The 24,438-nt window shown below is 40.0% G+C and overlaps 1 protein-coding gene across 1 annotated transcript in view; it reads right to left on the bottom strand.

Moving 5' to 3' along the window:
• Positions 1 to 24,438, bottom strand: part of LOC138206115 (metabotropic glutamate receptor 8-like) — a 163,584-nt gene that overhangs the window by 3,987 nt on the left and 135,159 nt on the right. The window contains exons 8-10 of the mRNA XM_069162617.1: positions 19,910 to 20,049; positions 17,509 to 18,444; positions 1,142 to 1,388 (exon numbers count right to left, since the gene is read on the bottom strand). Coding sequence (XP_069018718.1) covers positions 1,142 to 1,388; positions 17,509 to 18,444; positions 19,910 to 20,049 — 1,323 coding nt within the window. The remainder of the gene's footprint in view (positions 1 to 1,141; positions 1,389 to 17,508; positions 18,445 to 19,909; positions 20,050 to 24,438) is intronic.

Genomic DNA, 24,438 nt, shown 5'->3' with positions numbered 1-24,438 from the left:
TTATGAAGCATTCATAGCCAGCAGGGATGGCATGAATAGAAAACTATGAACCGGTGGAACAATATGCTGTAACAGGTCAGAATCACAGTAGCTTCATTTCATACACGGCAGGACTTACAGGATTTGTTGCTATTGTCTGGTGTGATACACCACAGGACACCTTCAGAGATCTGAGAGACTCCTATCCCCGTGGGTTGGAGGTATTTTGGTGGCAAGTGTTTGAAGAAAATCACTGATTCAAAAGTTTGCTGGAGCTGGTGTTGTAATTAATATGATTTATACCGGTATAAAGGTGAGCACTCACCAACAAGTCTAAGAAAGGTGAGCCAACAACTAGCAAAGAAAGAGTGAGGTGTTTCATACATATGACAATTGGCAAGAACGTGGGGGGAAACAGTATGTAAATGCCGACCAAAAGGCTGATGACATCAAAGGGTCGAAGAGATGGGAATATAGGTGCGGTATGGTTTTGCCACTGATGTTGCTGAGTTCATGGCATCTGATAGACAACTGATATTATCAAAAGAGAAAAAGATCAATGAGTTCATGTAGTTTCGAAGTGCAATAAAAGTTCTATATTCAGGATGTGTATTTCTCATGAAAGATTGGTCAAAAAGTCTAGTCTGTATTATAATCCGTTCTACACAAGCAAAGGACCAACATCTTATTGTTTTGGGTCATTAGTGTGAACTATGCGCTCAAACGTAGGTGGACAGCCATTTTAACTAGTTCAGCTGCATCAGGAAAATCTATTTTAACAGATGCATCAAAGCATACAGCATCTTTGGTGGTTTCAACTCAAAACTTCTAGGACTTAAAGTATCTGACGCTAACGACTTGATGCCAGATGCCACAGACAACCTTCAGAGATCTTGTGGAGTCCACGCAGAGTCAAATCCAGCATTCAGCCATGTATTCAGCTTTAGAAAAGATCAATCTGAAGATCTAACTGACTTTATGAGTCACACTGTGAAAAGAATCCAGCCTTTAAACCTGTCAGTTTGTCAATTATCCGTTCTGCTAGAACTTTTGCTTAAAGTTTTTTTCTTAAATTTGTCATGTAAAGAAATACTTTTTAAGGAACATAAGCATAGTGACCATCATATTAAAAATCAGATTGTGTGATATCAGACCCACTCACCGCTGGCCTCCACGCCCTCACACAGCTCCGTCTTCACTTCGCCGTTGGGCCGCTCGGCCGCCAGCTGTGACAGCTTGCTGGTCATGGTGGCGGCGGTGACGATGGCCTTGAAGCTGCGTTTGCGTTTGGGCACGTTCTGCTCGGGGTGGAAGATGATGATGTAGACCTTCGGCATGTAGAGCATGCCCAGAGAGACGGAGGCGCTGAGGCTGAGGGACACAGTTAGCGTGGCTGTTTGGATGTACATCTAAGGAGGAAACAGAAGAGACAGATGATAGTGAATGGCCAATGATAGCGGTCGACGAGATTCAGCGTGAGTAGGAGATCGTCTTTCACAAACTTACTGTTTAACTTCATGTTAACTTTCAACTGTGGTGTGTCAGAAATTCTGAATCTTCAGTTCTGGTGCATTGTAAGATTCACACATTTAGCATTCAGACGGGAACAAATGATCTGTGCTAAAAAAAAGTAGCAACACTCGGATGAATGTAACGAAGAGACAATACAATTCATATTCAAAATTTGTCTGAAAATATTTTCTGAGGAGAAAAATTAACCTCAAGGACACACTGATTTCTGCTTTAATGACACTGCAATGTAAACATGTGTTTTTTTTTTTACAAGAAAACTCCACAGGGTACATTTGATTTGTATCAAATTCTGGAATCACTAACTCTGATCCTCAAATTTCTCAGAAACTGACTTATTTGAATTACTAATTTGTTGCCTAAAATGTTATAATTTACATTTGGGTAAATTCTGTAAATTCTGAATTTTAGTCATTAGCTGTAGTGCCACTTCATCTGTTTTTTGTTTTTTTTTATTATTTTTTTTTCACATAAGGATTTCAGCTGACTGCGTTGAAACCCCTTTTGGCTCATCACATGCAGATAAGGCTGTGGAGCTGATGTTTTTTTTTTTTCAAGGTTTTACAACTGCAAATTAAACTCAACACTTCCAGAGTTTTCATAAAAATATTACATTGAGAGGCAAAGCTGCTGGAAGAATTTTCATCTGGAAAGTCTGCACAGAAAGTGCTGAGTTTTGGTAAAATTAGCTGAACACTGAAAAAAAACCAAATGGCCAAAAGAAGTACTGGAAAATAATGAGTGACTGAAAACAGTGTGTGGAGTAGGACTTGCTTCTCTTCTTATACTGATGAATTTAGTGCTAATGAAATGTATATTATACTGAACTTACTAAGGCAACAGGTTCACTTGGAGCAAATGCTACATATATATAAGCAACAAGTTAGAACCAAAAATTTGAAACAAATATTAAATTGATCAAATAAAGCCTTACTTCTAATTAAACCTAGTATTAAATAAAGACTTGGATCAGTCTAACACTGAGGTAAATAAAACTACTTCTGCACAAAGTACACTGTGATACATTTATTCATGAATTCCAATCTTTTAATCCACTTGCAGTGCTTCCTCCTCTCACCTTGTTAACTGTGAGCTGAATAAAGCTGTTGGAGTTCCATCATGTAAGCAGCTGACTATCATTACTGCTGATAATCCTCGGTCTTTAAAGAGGAGCATCAACAGAGCAGAGAAACACCAGCACTCCGTCCTCATCTCTGTTTGACATGACGACCCTGAAGGCATAATTAGGCTCCGCGCTGCGTTTATGACCCACCACGAAACTATTGATTATGTGCTCTTATCGTTGTCTGCAGTGTTGTTACTGACAACATTCACGTAGACCTGAGAACTGATCTACTGTCGCATCCTGAGTCTCCCTTTAAACTTGCAAATTTAACATCAACACCATCACTTTTTGAAATAAAATGAACTTTGATAAAAATATTAAAACAGACTGTTGACTGGAACTGCATCTGCTACCTTATGGTAGCGTTGTTCTGTATGTTGGTTGGCCTGCAGCAGGCAGTGCCCTCTTAAACTGTCTAAAAGTGGCCCTCTGCTCAATGACGTTTCATATAAATGTCACATGGTTTGGATGTTTAACCTTCTCTGCAGAATGATGCATATTCTGAGTTTGAGACCGCAGGACTGAATTCAGCAGTAATTAAACAATAGAATATAAAGATGGATGAAATACCACCACTTCCACCCACTGTATAAAAGTGAATGTTGCAAAAAAAGAGTTGCTGCCGTTTCATGCTGGTCACATCATTTATAACCTGCGTCTGTGCAGCGGTGACCAGGGGGGGTGGAGATGTGGTATTGAGGGCTGCAGTACACACCCCTTGACCTTCACGTAGCCCAGGTGCTGCAGTCTTGATGTGAATTCTCACTGTACGTACTATATGCTTATCACTTTTGACGTAAAAATAATTACTGTTAGTTGTCTTGCTGGCTAGCTACAAATGTCGCGCATCCATCTTTACTTAAAGTCTGTGAATCCTCAACTCAATCCACCCATGGCTGTATTGCTCACAGAGCTATTTGTTTTGATACAATGAGCAGTTCATGAAGGTTAATACCAGAATATAATCTACCAGGTGTAAGACTCCTAATTCTATTTGAATGTTGTTTTATGTCCACTGGATGCGACTGCATCATGTTGCATCAAGTTTTTCAGACTTCCAGGAGTCCGCCTGAAGACACATATCTATACTGTTGTGTTTGCAGTTTACTTGTTTTAATGAATTTGAGGTTAGAACAGCCGAAAGCTGCAAATGAAGGGCTCCAGTCACAGAGCTGGGGTCCTTCAGTACAAACTGGAAGTACAAAGAATCTTTTCCAACTGATGTACTAGAGTTGAAATGAGATGCAGCCTCGACAAGTGGACATCGGGGGTAAAACGGAGAGAGCCTCCGTGTGCTCTCAGCTGTGACAGGAAGCATCAAAGTGTAGTTTGTATTCTCTCTTGTCGCCACTGTTGATGCTGACAAAACAAATTTTGGGATGAAAACCTGTCTTCTGCTACAGCAGAAATATAACGACTCAGCTGAGTTATCAGAGAAAGAAAGCAGCTTGCTTCAAGCTCACTCTACCACACACACACACACACACACACACACACACACACACACACACACACACACACACACACACACACACACTGACTATGCAGAGCTCAACCAGGTAGCGCAAGCCTCTGTTTCATCCACCCGCCCTGCACCATCTGTCAAAACACACCTGTGCTCATGCTCCCAACACACAACACTACCGCTACCCACAGCTTGGAGACCACCCATGTTGCTATGGCAACTGCTTCAAGTAGGTTGAGGCCCGGGTTAATGGCCCCTCTGACTGAGTGTCAAACTGATAGCAGGGATTCCTCAGCGGGACTCTGCTCAGCCACCAGGACCGAGAGGAAGGAAGGAAACATGGCGACAGATGGATCCCTCCCCAAGAGCTGAAAAACAACGCTGGCAGTGATTCCAGGGACACATGAAGGAATCATTATGAAAATGTATGACAGACACCCAAGCATAAAGTCATTTGTGGGCCTGAGAGAAAAAAAAACAAGCTCTGCTTCAAACTGTGATTAAAAAAAACAACAATCCGAACAGTTTGAAGGTCAGAGCAGTTGGATGACATGTTTTAGGAAGGATTTGAAGAGAAAGGTAAAGAAACGTAGAACGGCTGACTGACAGAAAACCACTGAGTCAGACGACGAAGAAAAGTGGAGATAATGTGAACCTTAATGTAATGCCAGTGTTCAGTCTTGCCGAATACAATGTATTCCTTCACCTTTGAGAAAGCCCTACCCTTAAGACCCTACCCTTTCTTTCCTCAGCATTAAACTCATGGTCTGGGAGTATTAGGCAGTAAGTGAACAGTTGCTTATTCTTTCAAATATATTTGATGCTGAAGAAATGGCAATTGACAAGACAACTCGGCCAGAGTATCTCTTCAATACAACCTTGTGGGACACTTGAGATCAGAAGTGGTGAGTACTCATACCAACAGTGGTATGGACAAACCATGAAGTGGCAGAGGGGCATTGGGGGAGGGTGTGCTTGAACATGTCTGACCCACAAGCTCCCCAATTTGCAAATTACTGCTGCTAATGTCTTGGTGCCAGAAACCAAAGGGCTCTGTAGAATCCATCCCTCGGTGGCTTGGAGGACCTACAACATACTAAGAGGGAGTGGTTATAATGTTTTGGTTCATCCGTGTAATACTACAGTAGTAGTGCTTGTTCAGCTGATTGGGTACTATCTCTCTCTCTCTCTCTCTCTCTCTCTCTCTCTCTCTCTCTCTCTCTCTCTCTCTCCAACTATCTCTCTCTCTATCTATCTATCTATCTATCTATCTATCTATCTATCTATCTATCTATCTATCTATCTATCTATCTATCTATCTATCTATCTATCTATCTATCTATCTATCTATCTATCTATCTATCTATCTATCTATCAGGCACGCCACACAATAGAATTGTCATGTCAAGACATGCAGGTTGGATAATGCATAATTAGCATGATTTCTCCACAACAAAGTTACTCAATAGAAGCTCTACTGAAGGCATTACGGCACAAAGTAAGCCTCTACAAACAAAACTAGCTTTATCAACAAATAACATCCTTATTATTAGTTATCTGAATTTGTACACACAGTGGGTGTTAAACGCATCTGGAGAGGTGGATTAAAGGGTTATTATTTGGATGTTTTTGGAGAAATGTGTCTAAAAATGTGTCCGAGGGATTGATTAAGCCACAGCGAGTCATCCAACTTTAAATCCCCTTCAAAGGCAAATTTGAACTGGAACTGGAAGTTTGGGCAGCTTATAAAGAGTCCTGTGTGTCTGTGTGACCTGGGGGGCACCTTTCAGCCTGATCAAAGAAGAACTAGTTAAAAACTCTGGACTATTCGCTCAGACTCCAGCCGAGTTCTGAGCCGAACTTGAACGGCAGATCTTTAATATGAACGTCAGCAGCAGGTCAGAGCTGAGATGAGAACCGGTGGATGAACCAGACAGGATCATAATCACAAGATTATTGAATAGAATTAGCTCATTATTCATTAGTTTGATGGAAATTATGATGTGCCGGGTCTGATGAATAAACATTAACACTGGCACTTCCCTACATCTCTGCAGTTTAATCACCTTCTTAAATTTGGCCCTTTTACTCAAATAAAAGAACACACTGTGCCTCAAGCAGAAAGAGTTTATGGAATTTTTATACGTTAATCTTACGTTAAAATCCAGATGTTCCTGCACTTTATCTGTCATTTAATGGAGTGGATCTGAGGAGCTTTAAACCCTCATTAACAGCAGAAATCAGTATCATCAAGTTCTTTGGGAAAAGCACTAAGCGCTGATTTGTCTGCACATCTCTGCAGTCAAATATGTTCCCGTCAAATGACCATAAATCATTCAATGCAGACTATTTATTTTCTGTTTTTGTCATCTGATTAGTTACATGATCCCTCCCTGGCTCTCCACAGGCAGACATATTAAGTTAGCTTCTTTCCAATGCATTAAAATGCTGGAGGCAGTGCTGCTGCTGCTGGAAATCAAACCCTCTGTGTTTTCATAGACACTCAGTAAAGATGCTGTAATTTTAGACCAGCCAACAGTTCCCCAAAATTCTTAACCCCTTCCACCCTGGAGGTCCCTGTACTCAGAACCAGACTATCTAACTGTTATTAAAATGCAAACCGCCGCCATTTTTCGAAGGTCGCTCAGGTCCAATGAAGAGGCCACCTGGCACGAATGTGATAAAAATGGATGTAGCATTTAAAACAAGTTGGAAAAAAACATCAGTTTTTAGTGACAAACTGTTATAAGGCTATTATTTACTCTCTAATTTGCAGTTTTTATTAGCTGAAAATAAAAAAACAAAACAAAATAAAGCCCAAAGTTGTTCAGTTTGTCCTTAAATTTGAATTTTGGGATGTTCTTTTCAGGTAAAAGGTTTTGCCTTTAGACTCTTGCCTGTCTGGTTCAACGCCAAAATGTATTACATGTACCGTCATCACTTACTGAGCTCTCATTTGAGTTATATATAAACCGAAAGGCAATTTAGACATTACGTGACATCGCCTTGTGCTCTTGAATATTATAAATTGTATTTTGATAATGTACCTTAAAATACAAACTACTCTAATGTAAAAACAGGTTGAGTCCATTTGGTTCACATTTTTTTTGGAGTTAGGATTATGCAAATTGATAATATTGTTTTGTAAATATTTTGCAGATATTGATATTCAGCCCATTCCTGCTCATCATTCTGCTATCACTGCTGTAAACTATGTTCCCTCTGTTTGGCCCAAAAGGACAAAAAAAAAAAAGAAACAAAAAGCCATCCGTAGATTCCTAAACAGCAGCTGGTCACTAATAACTGTGGTTGGTATTGAGTTCCTTTCCACGAGTCTGACGCTTATGAAGAAAATAAGCAGTAGAGCAAAGCTAATTGCTAACTATGTGCTGATTTTTTTTGTTTTTTCTTTTAAGACAAGAAGGATAAATTGGTTGCAGTTAAAAAAAAATGCCAGCAGAATGTTTTTATGTTGTTTGTGGACCCCAAGAAAAATACATCTCAGTCAGATATTTCTGCCTAGACTAAAATATTGCACTGACCAATACTGTGGTTCCCAAATTTACACCAATATCGTGCCTTCAAAATAATAAAAATTCTAAAAATCATAATTATAAATTTGAACTATAAAATTAGTTATTGTATATTTAGCCTGTATATATTTCAGGGTGGAAGTCTGATCTAAAGGTGGAGTTTTTTTTCCATTTTAATCTGGTGCCAGAGGCTAAAGCTTTCAAGAACACAATCATGACATCTTATTTGATGATTGTCACACAAATAATTGCAATTACCAAGTCTTTTTAGAAGCCTAATCACAATTTACTAATGCACAGACAACTTTTGAAGACGAGTCCCATATTAACTGTGTTGTCATTGTCAATAAATGCCCATCAAAATGTCTTCAGTTGAATATTAAAGGTTGGCACATGTCCCAATCCATTTGTGACATTTTGAGTAGCTCAGCACAAAGACTGATGGAGCACGCCATCCTTGCTCCGTTAAAAGAGAGAAAAAGTGCACCTTAAAACTCCAACTTAGTTTTATATACATCTCCGTGGTCTTTACATGTCATGTATTTAAATAGAAAGCCTGGAGGTTATCTGGAGATATAAAATGCACAGGAGGAGGAGAGGAGGGTGTTTTTGTGTGATTTTCATAAATCCTGGCAGTATGAAGTGTTTGTAGACACTGACAATAACACTAATAATAGCACTCTTAGCATATTAATATGATAAAGTAGCTCATCAGCTGAGGTCAGAGGAGTTGGATTTCCCGGAGGAGCTGCTGTGGGTGGAGGCTGCATGTTAATCTGCTCCTGGATCCTCTGGCTGAATTTCAAAGCCCCGTTTGTTATGCGTGGAGACTCTCTCCCAGCGGCCCTGAATCCTCTCCATCTACCTGCCTGTGAATGTGAAAGCCTCCCGGGGCAGACGGTGCCGTGTTCAAGGCCCAGCCCCTCTGATGTGCTTATTAGTCATTCTCTGGCTTCTCTCTGTGTCTCCCTGAGCCGTGGCCGGCACAAAGCCAGCGCACAGTCTGCTGCTGCTGCTACTGTAAATGTCAGCTCGTAATCGTCCTGCTCCAGATTCACAGGCTGACCTAAAAGATCATCTGATTAGTTCAGGTCCCCCACATTTTGGCTCATTTGAATCCTCAGCTCCCTTTCAGATCAGGTCTTTTTTTCCTCAACAGAGCCATGACACGTACATACTGTAAGTGAGACAATCAATTCAGTGTGTTTGAGTTCACTGGTGAGACCACTTCAAACCAAAAAGTCACGATTTCACAGAACAATATGCACCCACACATCATAAGGGACAGACGGGTGTATGATAAGTTCATTATACTGCAAATGACAGCCTCAACAGTAAACATATAGTTGAGGTAGAATTTATGGCCGAGTTGTTGCATTGTGTTACAGGCCACGCCTGTCCCTTTAAGCGAGCTGGCCATGCGGGTCAACGTGTGCATTTGACGTACGTTTTTGGGTCAGGAAGTGAAGTTTGAGAGACATGTGAGTGAAGCTAATGTGTTAACGTTCCTATGGCATCACCAAGGTTATTACAGTATAGTATATAAAGAGGAAGGTGAATGTATGCAACACGGTTGGCAGCTAAGCCTCAGTGTTGTGCACTGTGTAATCTGCCCGAGGAAAGGGATAAATAAAGGCCCGCTTCATGCAAAGTTACAAAAGCCTCTCTCAAATGCTGCTCATCACAGCAGAGTAAATCTGAACAAGCGAAGCTAGTTACCAGCTACGAGCCAGGCTAAATGAGGCATATCTAGAATTACATCCAGAGGACTCCATACTCAGGTTAGGAGCTGTGCATCCGGGAAGAAAGGTAATGATTGGTTTGCGTTACATTTTGCAGCTGTACCTAATAAAGTGGCTGCAGAGCACATCGTTTATTATTTGTAGCCGCATTGGTAAAGATTCTAAATCTTCTTTTTGGTAAAAACATGCATTCAGACTTTGTTTTATAGAATAAAAGCAAAGTAAACATATATTAGGACATCACTGGGAAGGATTTTATCTGAAGAGTGTTCTAAAGGTTCTGAGGTACTGAAGCAGGTTTCACAACCATTTGCTTCTTCCAGTGTGAAACATCTCCTTCGCATAGAGCTCATCAGCTTGTTTAATGTGCCCTGTGGAACTCTGGTCCACTCCTCTTCAATCTGTACGAAGTTCCTGGCTATTGGCAGAGACATGAACATGGTTTCGTATACGCCAGAGCATCCCAAATCAGACATGCAAGAAGTGTAATGTTTTTAGCTTCCAGGAATTCTGTGCAGATCCTTGCAACGTCATCACATCAAGGAAGTCTTCCCTTTGATTAATACTTCCATATTATCTCAGATAAATCTATTTCTTTCAACAGGCTTTGTACCACAGGCTTTTAAAGTGGCTGTAATTAAACCTTGACTTAAAAAGCCGACTCCTGATCAGCTGTTTTAGGAAACTACCAATGGACCAATTTCCAACCTGCTGTTTATTTCTAAAATCCTTGAAAAAGTTGTTGCAAGTTAATGTTGTGATCATTTACAAAGGAATGATCTGTTTGAAGATTTTCAGTCAGGTTTTAGAGTTCATCATAGCACAGAAACAGCACTGGTGAAAGTTACTAACGACCTTTTATTAGCCTCAGATAATGGACTCATCTCTGTACTTGTTCTTCTGGACCTCAGCGCTGCTTTTGATACGATTGATCACACGATTGTATTACAGAGATTAGAAGATGTTATGAGGATCAAAGGAACTGCATTAGACTGGTTCAAATCATACTTGTCAGATAGATTTCAGTTTGTTCATGTCAACAACGACTCTTCCAGACAAGCAAGTCTCCAGGACTGCCTTCTTTCATCTACGTAATATTAATAAAATCAGGAAGATCCTGCCTTAGTGTGATGCAGACAAGCTAAATCTTGCATTTGTTACTTCCAGGTTGGATTATTGTAATTCCTTGTTGTTAGGATGTCCAAATTACTCATTAAAAACCTTGCAGTTGATCCAAAATGCTGCAGCAAGAGTACTGACGGGATTTAGCAAGATATCATATTTATCCAGTTTTAGCTTCTCTTCACTGGCTTCCTGTGAAATCAAGAATATAATTAAACATTATCTTGATGACTTACAAAGCCCTACATGACCAGGCTCCATCATATATCTTAGATATATTATAGAATCATATAATCTTAGCAGAGCACTTCGCTCTCAGTACACTGGTCTACTTGTGGTTCCTAGAGTTTACAGAAGTAGAATGGGAGGCAGAGCCTTCAGTTTTCAGGCTCCTCTCCTGTGGAACCAACCAGCTCCCAGTTTGTGTTCGAGGGGCAGAAACCCTCTCTAGCTTTAAGATTAGACTCAAAACGTTCCTTTTTGATAAAGCCTATAGTTAGGGCTGGCTCGGGTAGACCTGAACCAACCCTTAGTTATGCTGTTATAGGCCGAGGCTGCTGGGGGACCTCATGATGCCCTGAGCTTCTTTCCTCTCACTCTTTCACTCTTTCACTCTCTATAAGTCATATCTCATCATTAAATCTCATTAACTTCATGCTTTTTCTCTCCCTTCTCTCACATAGTTTTTGCTTATTGTCTGTTGTCTCCATTCAGTTCCCTTGCTCGCGTAGTTTATGTTCTTTCTTTTGCAGATGTCCCATCATGGAGCTGCATGTCTCTGCTCTGTAATTGTCAGCCCCACCAACATTTCGGGTTTTTAATAACATATTCAAATAACCTATGTTGTGATGTGTTGGGTAATTACACTGCACATTATATACTTTCCTTTTATTATGTTGTTTATTAGTATGTGAAGCCACAACCAACAGTGGATTTGCTTAACCTAACATATAACAGCAGTGGAAACAGTTGGAGACAACAAGCCTGGCTCTATTCAAAGGCTACAAATTTGACAAGTAACGTTATATATACGTTATATATATATTAACGTTATATTTCATCTGTATGGCAATTCACCATTTTATACATTGTATATATACAACTGTATATACACATAGTTACTGACTGGATTCTCTTCTGGTTTCCTCGAAACTACTCTAAGCCAAGAAATGGAAAAAAAAAAAAAATGCTTGTTTTGCTTGTTTTATAAAACAAAGGTGGAGGTATTATTATTTTATTTTTTTTATCAAAAATTCAAATTATATACTTTGTATGTAAAATCTATCTCTGAAGTCCCTAAATGTATTTGATTCACAAGTGCAGATTGGACTTGTTTCCAGGCCGTAGTGATATAATTCACATTTCTACTTCTGCCATAAAGGAACTTTAAATCACAGCCTTATGAACACTGATGTTATTAAACCTCTTTTCTAAAAATGGCAGTGAGCTGCGTTTCACCAGAGTGAAAAGGGTTAGGTACCTCAAACAGGGCATACGAATGCATTCGAGAATAAAGGTGTAACTATCCATGCTTTCTATCACTGACAGGACCATTGAGCAGTTCATAGTAGTAAATCCGGGGCAAGCCGAGGTAAATGACTGCATCTGCGGAAATCAATAACCTATTTAATACGAATAACAATCTCAATGAGTTAAAAGGTGAGACTTCGGCACGAGGGAGAGCTCAGCAGCCCAGAGGCATGAAATTACGAAACCTGCATTGTTAGAGCTTGATGTGATCAAAGAGAAGAAATGCTCGCCTCAACATCAATCTCGAATTACCCTCAGACACTCGGATCAGACCTAATTCATTATTTTTTTTCCAAGTTCGGTCTTGAAGTCGACATCCATCTATCACTGAAGAAAGCAGTGATGCATGTATGCATGAACACATGTATCACTGCATGTAGAATAGAGAGCAGTAACCTGTGTGGAAGACCCAGTCGAGAAATTTATACTGTTTTTAACTTCTCGACTGAAGTCGCTGATGATGAGGAGGAAATTAATTTCCAAAAGTGGAAAGTTGGAGTTCAACTTTTCTGTTGACCGATGCAAACAATAAGAAATCTGGAGGATTGCGGCACAGAGACAAAGAGTTCTGGATACCGAGAGGAAAGTAAAAATGTTTCTGAATAAATTAATAGAGAGCCTAAAAAGTGTGGATTTTCTGGGAGAGTTTTTCCCAGGTGGAGTACTAGTGGGTAGAATAAAATAGCAAGAGTATCTCAAGAAAAATAACTAAAATCCCATTTTCCACACAATGAAAAACACACTGCTTCTGCAAAAAAAATAACTGGCCATTTTGTTTGGTGTTTGGATCATTTCTTCCAGTTATGTTCAGTTCACTCTGATTGCTGGAGTTCCAGATTTTGTCAGCGGCTCACTGAGCAGCTTCAACCTTTAAGAGCGGGTGTTACTGCAACAGAAAGGCCAAACTTACAGTCAATCAGACATCACTGATCCTTCACTAAATGAGCTGGCTGACTTCTGACCTCATGTGTATTTGTGACCCTGACTGCAGTCTTCTGAATGTTGACATATAGCTTTAAGGATGACTCCTACCTTTGCTTACCTTTTCATTTCTGCTTGTAAACAAACTGAGCTTCAGCTTCATCGGCTGTTTGTGTTTCAGTGCATTTTTTTTCTCTTCTGTGACATTCATAAAGAGCGCTTCCTCACAGTTGAACTAAAAAGCCTGTTCTTGGAAAAATACTGCTTTCAGTGCTGGAATTTTAGCCAAAACTTTGACATCTTAATTTAGCTTTTACATTTCAACAGCCCCTTTCCGTTTTTGCATTTCCTTTGTAACTTTCTAAACATGCTTCAACTGTCTTCAGTGATTATGACTAAACCCAAATCTCAACTTCTTGGAGCACTTTATCTCAATGATTTCAACTTCTCAGTGATTCCGGTGCAGCATGTTGTCAATTTGATAATGGCTGAAAAAGGGGCAGACTGGCACCACCATCCAACTTTATGAAGAAAAAAACTGACAAACTTGTCTGGAAGTTTCAGGCTCATAATCACCTAATTTATGGTACTATGAGTCAGTTTTCACGGGCTGATGATGTTTAATTGGCTTGAGAAGAGGTAACTAATATAATTAATGCCTCGTCCCCTGTTATTATGAGAACCACTGCCCAGTGTAGGAAGTGGTTTAATGATGAGACGAAGGGACTCAAAACTTTATTTGCTATTTTATCTTTAATTAAATGTGAACAAAGAACACGCTTACAAAGAAGGTGCTGGAACAATGTTAAGGAGTGAGCAGAAGTAAATTACACACACTCAAAGCTCAAGATGCAATTCATTTATTAACAACACTGATGAAGAGCAATGTGCTTCAAAACGTCATTTTTAATAAATTGCTTTAATTGGGAGCTTTGAGTGTGTGCAATTTACTTTTCAGTGATTAATTAAATGACCTAAGGTACTGTGTGTAAATTGCCCCTTTGAACCTGTCATGTGTCGATGAAGCAATGTCACACTCTGTGACCTTTCACAGCTGGTAGATTATTGAACTAGATGAGTAGATGTTTCTATGCGCAATTTAATTGCAGTTCATTTGTAGTTCATTATATTATACATTATATCTTATGGCTGAGATTGTCTACCGCATCATGACATGTGCCAACTGCCTGATTCACATCCAATTCAATAGACAGAGAGCCATCTTAATTTTGATATAATTAACTGCATTTAAAAAAAAATTCTTTTAAGTTTTGGGATGAACTACATCCAACATCTTTGTGTGATTTTGGATAGGACTGTTCATGTGCACTCTTGCCCACTTAAAATTAAAATAAAAAGCCCTCGGTCGGCTGCACTGCACTTAAACCAGGTTTGAGCTGGTGGAAGCGCTTCGACCACCTTTGTGTTGGTACAAAAATAAGGTCCTATGTTCTTTCAGTACTTCTTTCTAACTCAGTTTATTCTTCAATTCAGGAAATATCAACTTCTTTTTACTTTGTGACATCGTAACCATCATCCGTTATTGCCATACAAAGGTTCTAAAACAGGATTGTGTTGTTTCACTGAATAAATCACCTCAGGCAAGAACATAAGCAGAACTGGATTTAAATTGTGAAGGTTTGCTTGACATAGAAGAGTTTATTGATTTAGCTGGTCTGATTTTATGAAGCCCAACACATAATTTGCATGTTTACAGCAAGCAGGACTGGTTAATAAAGAGTTGAACAGTGGGCACAACAGTGTTTATTGAATAATGGATGATATAGCCTGAGGTGTTTGGGTGATTGCGTGTCTGTCCGTCTGCTGTGTGATTACAGAAAAACATGAAATACATTTTTCTCTGTATAGTAAAATGTGTTATTTTTGTGGCAGCAATTTGTCTGCACATTTGTTGCAGAATAAGTTGTGTCTATCTTCAAATTGCTGTTCTCTGAAACCTCAGAAAGGGAGAAACTGGCGGATGATTGATGTGACACCTTCATCTTTTTGGGGACGGGGGATGTAATCTTCATCTCAGCATGTCTGAATGTTCAGTTTGAATCTGCTGCATCAGTTGTTTCTATGGATAAAAATACCCACAGTAAAACTGATACGGCTGTTAGCAAGCGGTGTCCGTCTATCAGACGAAATCTGCACATTCCTGTTGGTACACCTGGTTCACTCTCTATTTTTTTTTTTTTTTTAGCTTTAAGCAGAGTCACATGGCCTTCATCAGTAAATGGAACTGGCTCTCATTACATGAGACCAAAGTATTGGAAGTTCAAGGGTAATGGGTGGTTGAATATGGTGGTAGTATAACTCTTTTATGTTCATTTTTGACCTTTGAAACAGCAATTGACAAAAGAGTCCAAACTTAAGCTCCAGTTTCTCACTTGTTCTCGAGATTTAGACTGTATCAAACAGTCCTACTCAACATGCTGTGTTTGCTAAAAGCTTTGTCAAAAAAACTGAGTTTAGATTTGTTTTGTCAGCTGTTGTTTCCAAAGTCCAGACGAGTGAACTGTCACGCTCAGTTTTGGACAATGTTTATAATTTCATAATCTTACATATAATTCCAAAATGTTTACAGTCAAGGGTTATATTTCATCATACAATTGTTATTGTTCCTACAGTGTTCTATACGTTCCTACAGTGGAGAATTTCAAAATCTTGCTTTGCTCTGCTGGTTCTGCTTTCAATAGCCCACCTGATCAAAGGCTTTAAGGCTGAAGAGGGTGAAAATATTTCTTTTTTGGCATTTCAATAATAGATATTAACAATACATTTTAACTTCCCTTTAACATGACTTTTAAGGAATGGTGCTTGCAACTTTGGCGGTAGACAGAAATCTTCAGGATCCGGCTTATTGGTTTTAGGTTGAAATTCAATTACCACGGCTTCCACTATTGTTAGTGCAGGTTATAACCAGTGATGGTGAGTTTTGCTGGGTTAAATCTTAGTCATTCGATCTAAAGCAATTCTTCATATTCTCAACAACTAAAACAGTAGCAGCAGAATAAGACTGATAAACTATATTTAGAGGAAGTCTCAGTGAATCGCTCATCCTGTCCTCCAGATCTCCCCACAGACACGATAATGAGCAAAATCCTCCATCTGGCAGACTCGCTTACAGCAAACTCAACCCAAAAACTGTTGTCTGAATGTGCTAAATTTAATTCTGCTCTAATTAGTTTTGTGTCGAGAGGCTGCAGCACAGACTGGGCTGTGCCTGTGGTGATCAGAAATTAATCAATCAGTCCATCAGAGCAGGATGGTAAATCTGGTTTGTAGAGACAATCCTGACTCAAACAAATCACCTTCTGTATTTAACATGTGTAGAGGCCGAAAACGAGCCTCTGTAGTTTCGAGTTTACACAAGCAGCACAGATAATGACCTATTACAGGCTAACTCTTAGCTCTGGTGGCTATTCACACAGCACTTTAACATCCTGTCCTCATTATTGAAGCATTGCATTTTACCCTGCAAGAAATCTGGTAACCAAAGTGTTTGCATAGCTGTGTCATTGTTTGTTGCCTGCTCAGTAAGGAATGGATAAAAAGTAAATAATGAATTGAACTGTGTCTATCTGCTCTAAAGTAAGATGCGTAATGAAGTATGTTCAATACAACTAGGAATACCTTTAAACTATTTCCAATACCAAGACTAAGTATATCACTAGCTCACGATGTTATTGGTTACATCATGGCTGGAACATCCACCGAGTAAAACCAGTCCTGGATGATATGTAATGGCTGACATATGCAGTTTAGATGATGCTTTTTTATTGGATTTGGGGAAGTTGACTAGCCTGGCTGCACCGACTGTCGATCACAGCTTCAGTTTTCTTCACTGTAAATACAGTCTGGAACTCAGAACCAATTAGCGACCAGTGTCAGTGGTAAACCGCGTTTGTCCCACCCCTCCTTTTACTGGGATAGCACGAGTAGTGACAGTGACGAGCGCGTTAACATGTTTCAATTCTTACTGACTGGAACAAATTGTCGAACATTCAGCGCTGAACCTCGTCAAGCTGCTGGTGTTTTTTAAAACAATTTAAAAAATATGCTGTACTCGGGTAAGAAACGCTTTGGTGGACACAGGTTGTAGGTAGTTACAGCGGTGGCACGCTGATTGGTAAAAATGAATCAGAAGTCTACACCCAGTAGGATAGAACGATTGCAAACCACTTCTCCAGGGAGGACAGCCAGACCCATATTCACACAGTGAAATTGGCTGGCTAAAAGTTTACATCCCAACAACTAACTAACATTTACTACTACTTCTCTATATCAGGATACTTTGTTGAGTGTTAGACACAACACATATTGGAAGAGAGTGAGGGAGTCTAAAAAAGTCAATGAAATAGCCAATTTGAGATTGCCTGATCTGAGAAATTCCATCAGCTTTAGCATCCTTGCTGGAATTCAACATGATGTCATCTGTCATCCAAAAGCATGCAGAATGTAAAAGCTGCTGACAGATTGTGTTTCCATTTATAAACTGTGGCTAAACATCACATAAACATGGCCGTGCATTATTCATGGTACAAGTGCACTCACCCGCTCCGCGGACTGTGCCGTGCCGAAGAAGATGGGGATGAAGGCGAGCCAGATGATGCAGGTCGTGTACATGGTAAATCCAATGGGCTTGGCCTCGTTGAAGGTCTCTGGCACTCCGCGCGTCTTAATAGCGTAAACAGTGCATGTGACCATCAAGAGGATGCTGTATCCCAAGGAGCAGATGAGCGACAGGTCGGAGATGTCACACTTGAGGACTCCGCGAGCATTCTCAGGATCCTGCGTGCGCTGCTCACCGTAATCCACAAAGGTGTGCGGCGGGTCGGCAGCAAACCACACAAGGACACCGAGCAGCTGAACTGAGATGAGGGAGAAGGTGATGACCAGTTGGGAAGCCGGCGAGATGAAGCGCGGTGCCGTCACTGCCTTCTTGCCCTGCTCAAAGATGCGGTGGATGCGGTTGGTTTTGGTGAGCAGCGCGGCGTTGCTGAAGCACATTCCAAGGCCCAGGAAGATGCGTCGGAAGGAGCAGACGACAACATCGGGCGCGGCGATCATGGGGAAGGTTATGATGTAACACAGGAAGATGCCTGTCAGCAGGACGTAGCTCATTTCCCGACCCGAAGCACGCACGATGGGTGTGTCGTTGTAGCGGACGAAGGTGACGATGACGAAGGTCGTCGCGATGATACCCAGGACGGAGATGAAGACGGGAACCAGTGCCCAGGGTGAGTGCCACTCCAGCTTGATGATGGGGATTCGCTGGCAGCCAGTGCGGTTCTGGTCGGGTCTCTTTTCATAGGGGCAGAGCTCGCAGGTGAACTCGCTGGCCTGGAAGTGGTATCCCTCGCAGCGCTCGCAGTGCCAGCAGCACGGGACGCCCTTCACCACCTTCTTCCTTTCGCCGGTGCGACAAGGCAGGCTGCACACCGAGGACGGAAGGGAGGGGTCGCCAGTGGTCCACTGCAGGACCTCCATCTGAGGGGAGGGAGGAGGAACCAGCTTGGTCAACATTTACCTTATATTTAAGAAAATGAGCAAACAGCCCAGTGCATCATAGTTCAACCTCCACCCTAAATCCAAGTTTAATATATATTAAGCTGCAGGTAACCATATCAGTGGTTGTGATGCTTTAGGCTCTTTAGACTTAATGGTGAAACAAACTGAAACCATAGGTGACACTGACTGCAAACACGCACAGCAACAGGTTTTAAATCCACAGCTTGATTTTGTTTCCTCCGTCAGTGGACTGGCTGAAATCCCAGGTGTCCATATAACCCCCACACAGAAACAATATGGATTTATAAAGTGTTAAAGTTGGGGGAAATTGAGTTATTCCACAGTGTGTGTTTAAAGTACTCTATGATTAAAAAACAATGGCAGAATGCGTTCATTGACAACGTGGTGCTTGACTAGCAGGGGGCAGCTCCCGGAGAAAAGAAAACTGTCCTTACTGGCTTTTTTTTTTTGCTTAGCAAAATATTCTTCTCTCCTGCTGTTGTGCTTCCGTTTGGTGGAGGGCAAATCACTGCTGCAGGGATCAGATATGAATGCACATATGTTCAACATCTACTTACCAGTTTGTTCGCAAGCTTTTCAAAAGGGACTTTGACTTGAGATAGGTTTGTTGAACTGCTGTTTCCATGATAAAGAATGAGAACAACAAGTCCTAGAAACATGGAACGTTATGAACTCTGTTTTCAGTCAAACTCTAGAGATCATGTGACACAGTTTCAAGTTCTAAAACAAGCAAGTGAGTGGACCTTGAGTTAAAGACCCCCCTCGGAGGAAAATCGGATTTTTAACCTTGTTAACATTTCTTTGTGGTGTTGTATAGTACAAGATATATCATGAGTAAACTAAGCAGTCAATACCATGTCAGCGCAATTATGTCTTAAAGACCACAGATTCAGACAGCCAGGGTTTCATACATCACAAATCCAAGGAACCAATCCAATCAATTTGCTGTCCATATCTTAAGCTGCAGTCGAGCTGCAGAGGTGGGTGGAAATAAAGGCAGACTCTATGTTGAATATTCATAGAGCTCCAAATACTGACTGAAGCCAAAGAAGAAAAATTACACTGAAGCCACATGGAGGCATTACAGGTTGTTGTTTTTTTAAACAAAAATATTTTCTTTTTTTATGAAGTAATTTAATTAACTCTTGGAGAAGGACTTTAATATTTTTTCACACTGCTGTTTCCACAGCTGGGAGTAAACGTTTCCAATCAACACATTTCCATATTCTTTAGGTTTGCTCAACAAAAGTAGATTGAAATTTAAAAATGTAATTTAAACATGTTAAAAAGAACAACCTTTATCCTATTTTAAAATAAAGTCTCCCATCAATCAAAATTGAACTCAGGTCAGAATGGAAAAACATACTGCCTTGTGCTCATATACACCTTCTTGTCAAACCTCCTACAGGTTAGTGTCCCTTACGTCGAGAAACAGCTGATTGGTCCAGTGTCCAATGACCTTGTACTCTGCTGTCGACCTGTTGTTGATCTGATACTGGAAGATGTCGTAGCGTCCGGGAGCATCTCCATTCTCATTAAAGATGACCGGAGTCCCGGCACTTCCTGCAAAAATACAAAGCCCATATTTTCAGAAATTAATATAAGATGCAAGACAAACAGTTACCCTCGAAAATGGAAGGGTGTGTGTGTAATATACTAAGTACCAACACATGTTTAGCCATATTTTGAAAAGTGTGTTTAAAAAAAAGTGCGAGAACATACTGTTGTGAAATTGAGATGTTTAAATGTTTATTTTTTTTCTAATCCGTGTGTAATATACTAAGTACCAACACATGTTTAGCCATATTTTGAAAAGTGTGTTTAAAAAAAAGTGCGAGAACATACTGTTGTGAAATTGAGATGTTTAAATGTTTATTTTTTTTCTAATCCATGCACATGTGAGAAGACATTTCAGGTTCTGTGTCTTGATTCAGGAGAGTTCAACATCTTCCCTGATTGATGCTTCCCTCTACAGTGGGGAAAAAAAAATCATCTCAATCAATTCATTCAATTGTAATTAGAGTCCAAACACACAGCTTCTGTCCTTGTCAAACATTAAACCACACAAAACAACTTGGACAAGTGCAGGGAAAAATCTGGGGTTTGAGTTGAAATAGAGGACATTCGTTGTCATGATTATAGTAATGAACACTTAGTTAAGAAAAGCTAAACAAAAGGCTGTTTTATACATTTAAATGATCATGTATGGCGGTATCTCACCTGATATACCAATACCTGATAAGCGTCTTTATAATTAAAATGGTTATTTAAATGCAAAATCATAAAGTAAATCTTAAAACCATAATAGTAATCCTTTACATCTTTTACATTATTAAAATGATTATTTATACTACTTTTTTAAAATAGGAAAACTTGAAATTATTTTCAGATTTTATATGACACTAGTCCAAAGGGTCCAGTAACAAGAATTTAGTTCAGCTCAGAGATTCAAACAAAAGGAAGGGGAAATGTGGTAGAAAGTGTGACTGCACCGCTGAACTTTCCTTAAAGATGTTATTAAAGAAAAAAAAATGGTTCAACTTCATTATGCTATACAATATTTTATGAACATGAAATACGATTTTTGCAAATTGGATCAAAAAAACATTTTGAGGTGGTTTGTAACGCAAATCCCATCTGATTTCTACAGTTGCGTCTCAGTCCGCACGTACATTTTGGACATACATTTGTGGAGCTGTTACTCAATAAATTTGGGATTTTCTTTTAGGTGTAAACTGTAAAAACAACCCAACGCCCAAATGATTCAGTTGCTCTGACAAAAAAAACTTTATTGTCACAGTTCTAAAACCCTAAATCTTCATCCAACTTTATACGTTATGTTAATGTACCACCAAAATCAGCAAATATGTTTTGAGAGAAACATTATGTCCATATTTCTGGTTATTTAAAAGAAACACTTTTAAATAAAACATCCGGCAAGTTGCAACACGGTGTAAATAAATCTTGACATCTTTAGACACAAAGACATAAAATATTATGTTTTCAATAATTACCTCTGTTTGACATGTTTTTATTTTCCCCACAAAGAAGATAATTACTGTGCTTGATTATAAATCTTAAATTGCATCTATGTCACCGTTTTTTTCAAATTCCAAGAATTTACAAATATATCAAATATTTGTAATGTCAAGTTGACTTTGAAAAGTCTAAATAAGTTCTAAGAAAACAAAAAGAGTTATAATCGGTTTCCTCATTTAGACCAAGATGAATGTAATGTATTTGAAACACAATTCTTAAATCCAAACGTTGGATTTCAGAGTGTTTGAACATCACAAAGAACATTCACAGCCTCAGCTAATCCTCCTAAACAGAGTCAGTCTCTTTTCTTTGAGCTGCTGTATTCTGTGTGTCTCTGTTGGTAGCGTACCAACTTCGTATCTCGCTAGAGGGCAAATTTAACATCGGGGACAGTTCTCTCGAACTTGCCGCACATTAGTTTGGATCCGCTGAAGCAGAGTGGAAAAGCTGCAGATTGGAGCTAAAGAGCTGAGCAACAACAACAACAACAACAACAACAAAAAAGAAAACAGGCGCATAATGAAGTGAGTGGGCGCCGGTTAGATTCGATCCTGCCCCGATTTTCCTTCTGCAGCATGAATAAAAGCAGCGCAAATCACATCAGCATGAATCACCATACCTCGCCTCGGGATGTAGAAACCTCCCCTCCCCTCCACCCCCACCCCCTTTCCTTCCCCCACCTCACTGCAACTCACGTCAGAGAATCCGCGTTGCTGCCGAATTAACGCCCTCGCTCAACATTATTTCCAAACATGGTAATCATGCTAACTGTGTGGTGACACATGTTGCAGCTTTCTCTTTAAACACAATAAAACATCCGACAAACAATCTGCTCCGTAGAATGAAAAACAGACATTATAGTAGAATCCAGGATAAAGAGCTGTTTTTTTCGGGGGTTTTTAGCACATTAAGCAACACACGCACACCAACTAACCAACTAAGGTGATGTTACATTAATGACACTGATGTCAATGAAACTAGACATCTTTAACAGTTCAAGTGGTTCAGAGAAACTGAGCCAGGATCCAGCATCTGAGTTAGGTCAGGTCTAGATATGGTCCCATGTTAGTATGTAAACCTCTGAGATCCTTTTATGGATAGAGTGTCATGAAATACAATGTTTTCTCTCTGTCTGGGTCTGTTCAGGATCTTCTAATGCTGCAGATCTTCTGGTCTGCTGAGAACATTTGTCATGCTTGGTTTAATAGCCTCAAACAAATATTGTGTGGTCTGAATGTGACATAACTGTTCTTGGGTCCGTTTTGGATCTGTTTTCATGTTGCACCCGTGGAAGTTTCAGGACATAAAGAGCCATCAGTAACTAAATGTCCCCTTTGGGCTTTGTTGCTTGTGTTTTCATCGCATTTGAAGAAACACTGAAATTTGGCAAATTATAACTGATTATGTTACATTTTCTTCCACTTATCGAAGGTCGGGTCGTGGTGGTAGCAGGTTGAGCAAGTTAGCCCAGATGTCCAGCAACATTTTCCAGCTCCTCCTGGGGGATCCCAAGATCGTTCCCCAGACCGGATGAGATATATAATCTCGCTGGCATTTCTGGTGCTACGCTGGGGTTGTTGTCTGCGAGCTGAAGCAGCTTTTTAATTAGGGATTATCAGAGATAATTATTAATATTGATAAAATTATAAGAATTTTTTCAAATTCACATTTGATCTCAGATATAATCCTGGACATCCAGTAGCGAATGGCCCAAAAACTGACACAGACACAGATGGAGGTGTGATAAAGGTTCCTGATAAGAACCATTAAACCATAAATGTGAAACTCTTTTACCAATGAGCTCATATAGTGACATTTAAAGGGTCATTTAACGTATTTAGAGGGACATGGGACTTTATTTTCAGGCTGTCTGTACTCTACTGTGCTGCAGTTTGGGTCAAATCGGAGCAGAAACAGATCTACTACTCCATTAATCCTCCTGTTCGACCTGCATGGATCCAACAGGAGCGGATCTTCTTCGGTGCCCTGCCAGGAAGCACAGCGCGGTGAGCTCTCCAGGTTTTATTGAACGGTCAGAGCTGCAGCCCGTCAGCTCGACCATTCCTCCGTCCGATAATGCCTCTCAACGTACCCATTTCACTCTGCTCGGATTTCTGCATCCTTGCTCATCGGAAACTTTCATCATCATTCCATTCAGATGTCTTGCTTTCACATAGATACGTTGGGAAAAAAACCCTTCTGCTATTTCAAAATTGCTGGAGTCAAAATTCAAAATAGGGTAGGTCACAAGTATTTTTTTTAAAACAGATACCATAAAATAATGTTTTATATTTTCAATAGCACAATGGAAGGAAAACATACAGAACAGTGAAAACTGTGGGAACAGAAGGAAAGCTGCAGGACACACATGCACAGTTCAACACTGTCAGAAAGTCACTCAGTTCGTATTAGAGAGACGATCAAGCAGGACTGCTTCCTATTGTCAGTGAAAATAAACGAAAAAAGGCACACTTCATGTTTGACGGTATGTGCAAACCCAGTATCTGCAGCAACCGCAGCAAAACTGGAAATGGCTAGCTTTGCCCTGTCTCGGTGTGACAGTTTCACGTTTTGAAAGTATGAAACTTACATGCACATACATGTCATGTAACAAGGGGTCATGTGACCACGGTCCTACAACAAAGGCAACAAAGGAAAAAATGTTCACGGTATCAGGGGACGGGAGGGGTGGCTTGATGCCATTAGTCTTGGACTGCCGTGGGAAACGATAAGGTTCGTATGCAGCAAGAGTTTTTGTTGAGTTCTTTTGTTTGTTTTCTAACCCCAACCGTGTTTTTTTCTCCTTAGCCCAACAATGTGCTTATTAATAACCCCAACTGTGTTTTAGATAAACGTTTCATTATTGTAAATCACCTGGCTCTACACATGCAGTAGGTTTCATTTTTGTCTACT

Source organism: Embiotoca jacksoni, unplaced genomic scaffold, assembly GCF_022577435.1.
Source record: "Embiotoca jacksoni isolate LCO1_2020_lvr unplaced genomic scaffold, fEmbJac1.0.p SCAF_3, whole genome shotgun sequence".
NCBI lineage: Eukaryota > Metazoa > Chordata > Actinopteri > Embiotocidae > Embiotoca > Embiotoca jacksoni.
The sequence above is the reverse complement of the archived record's forward strand: the minus strand, read 5'-3'. Positions and strand labels throughout refer to the sequence as shown.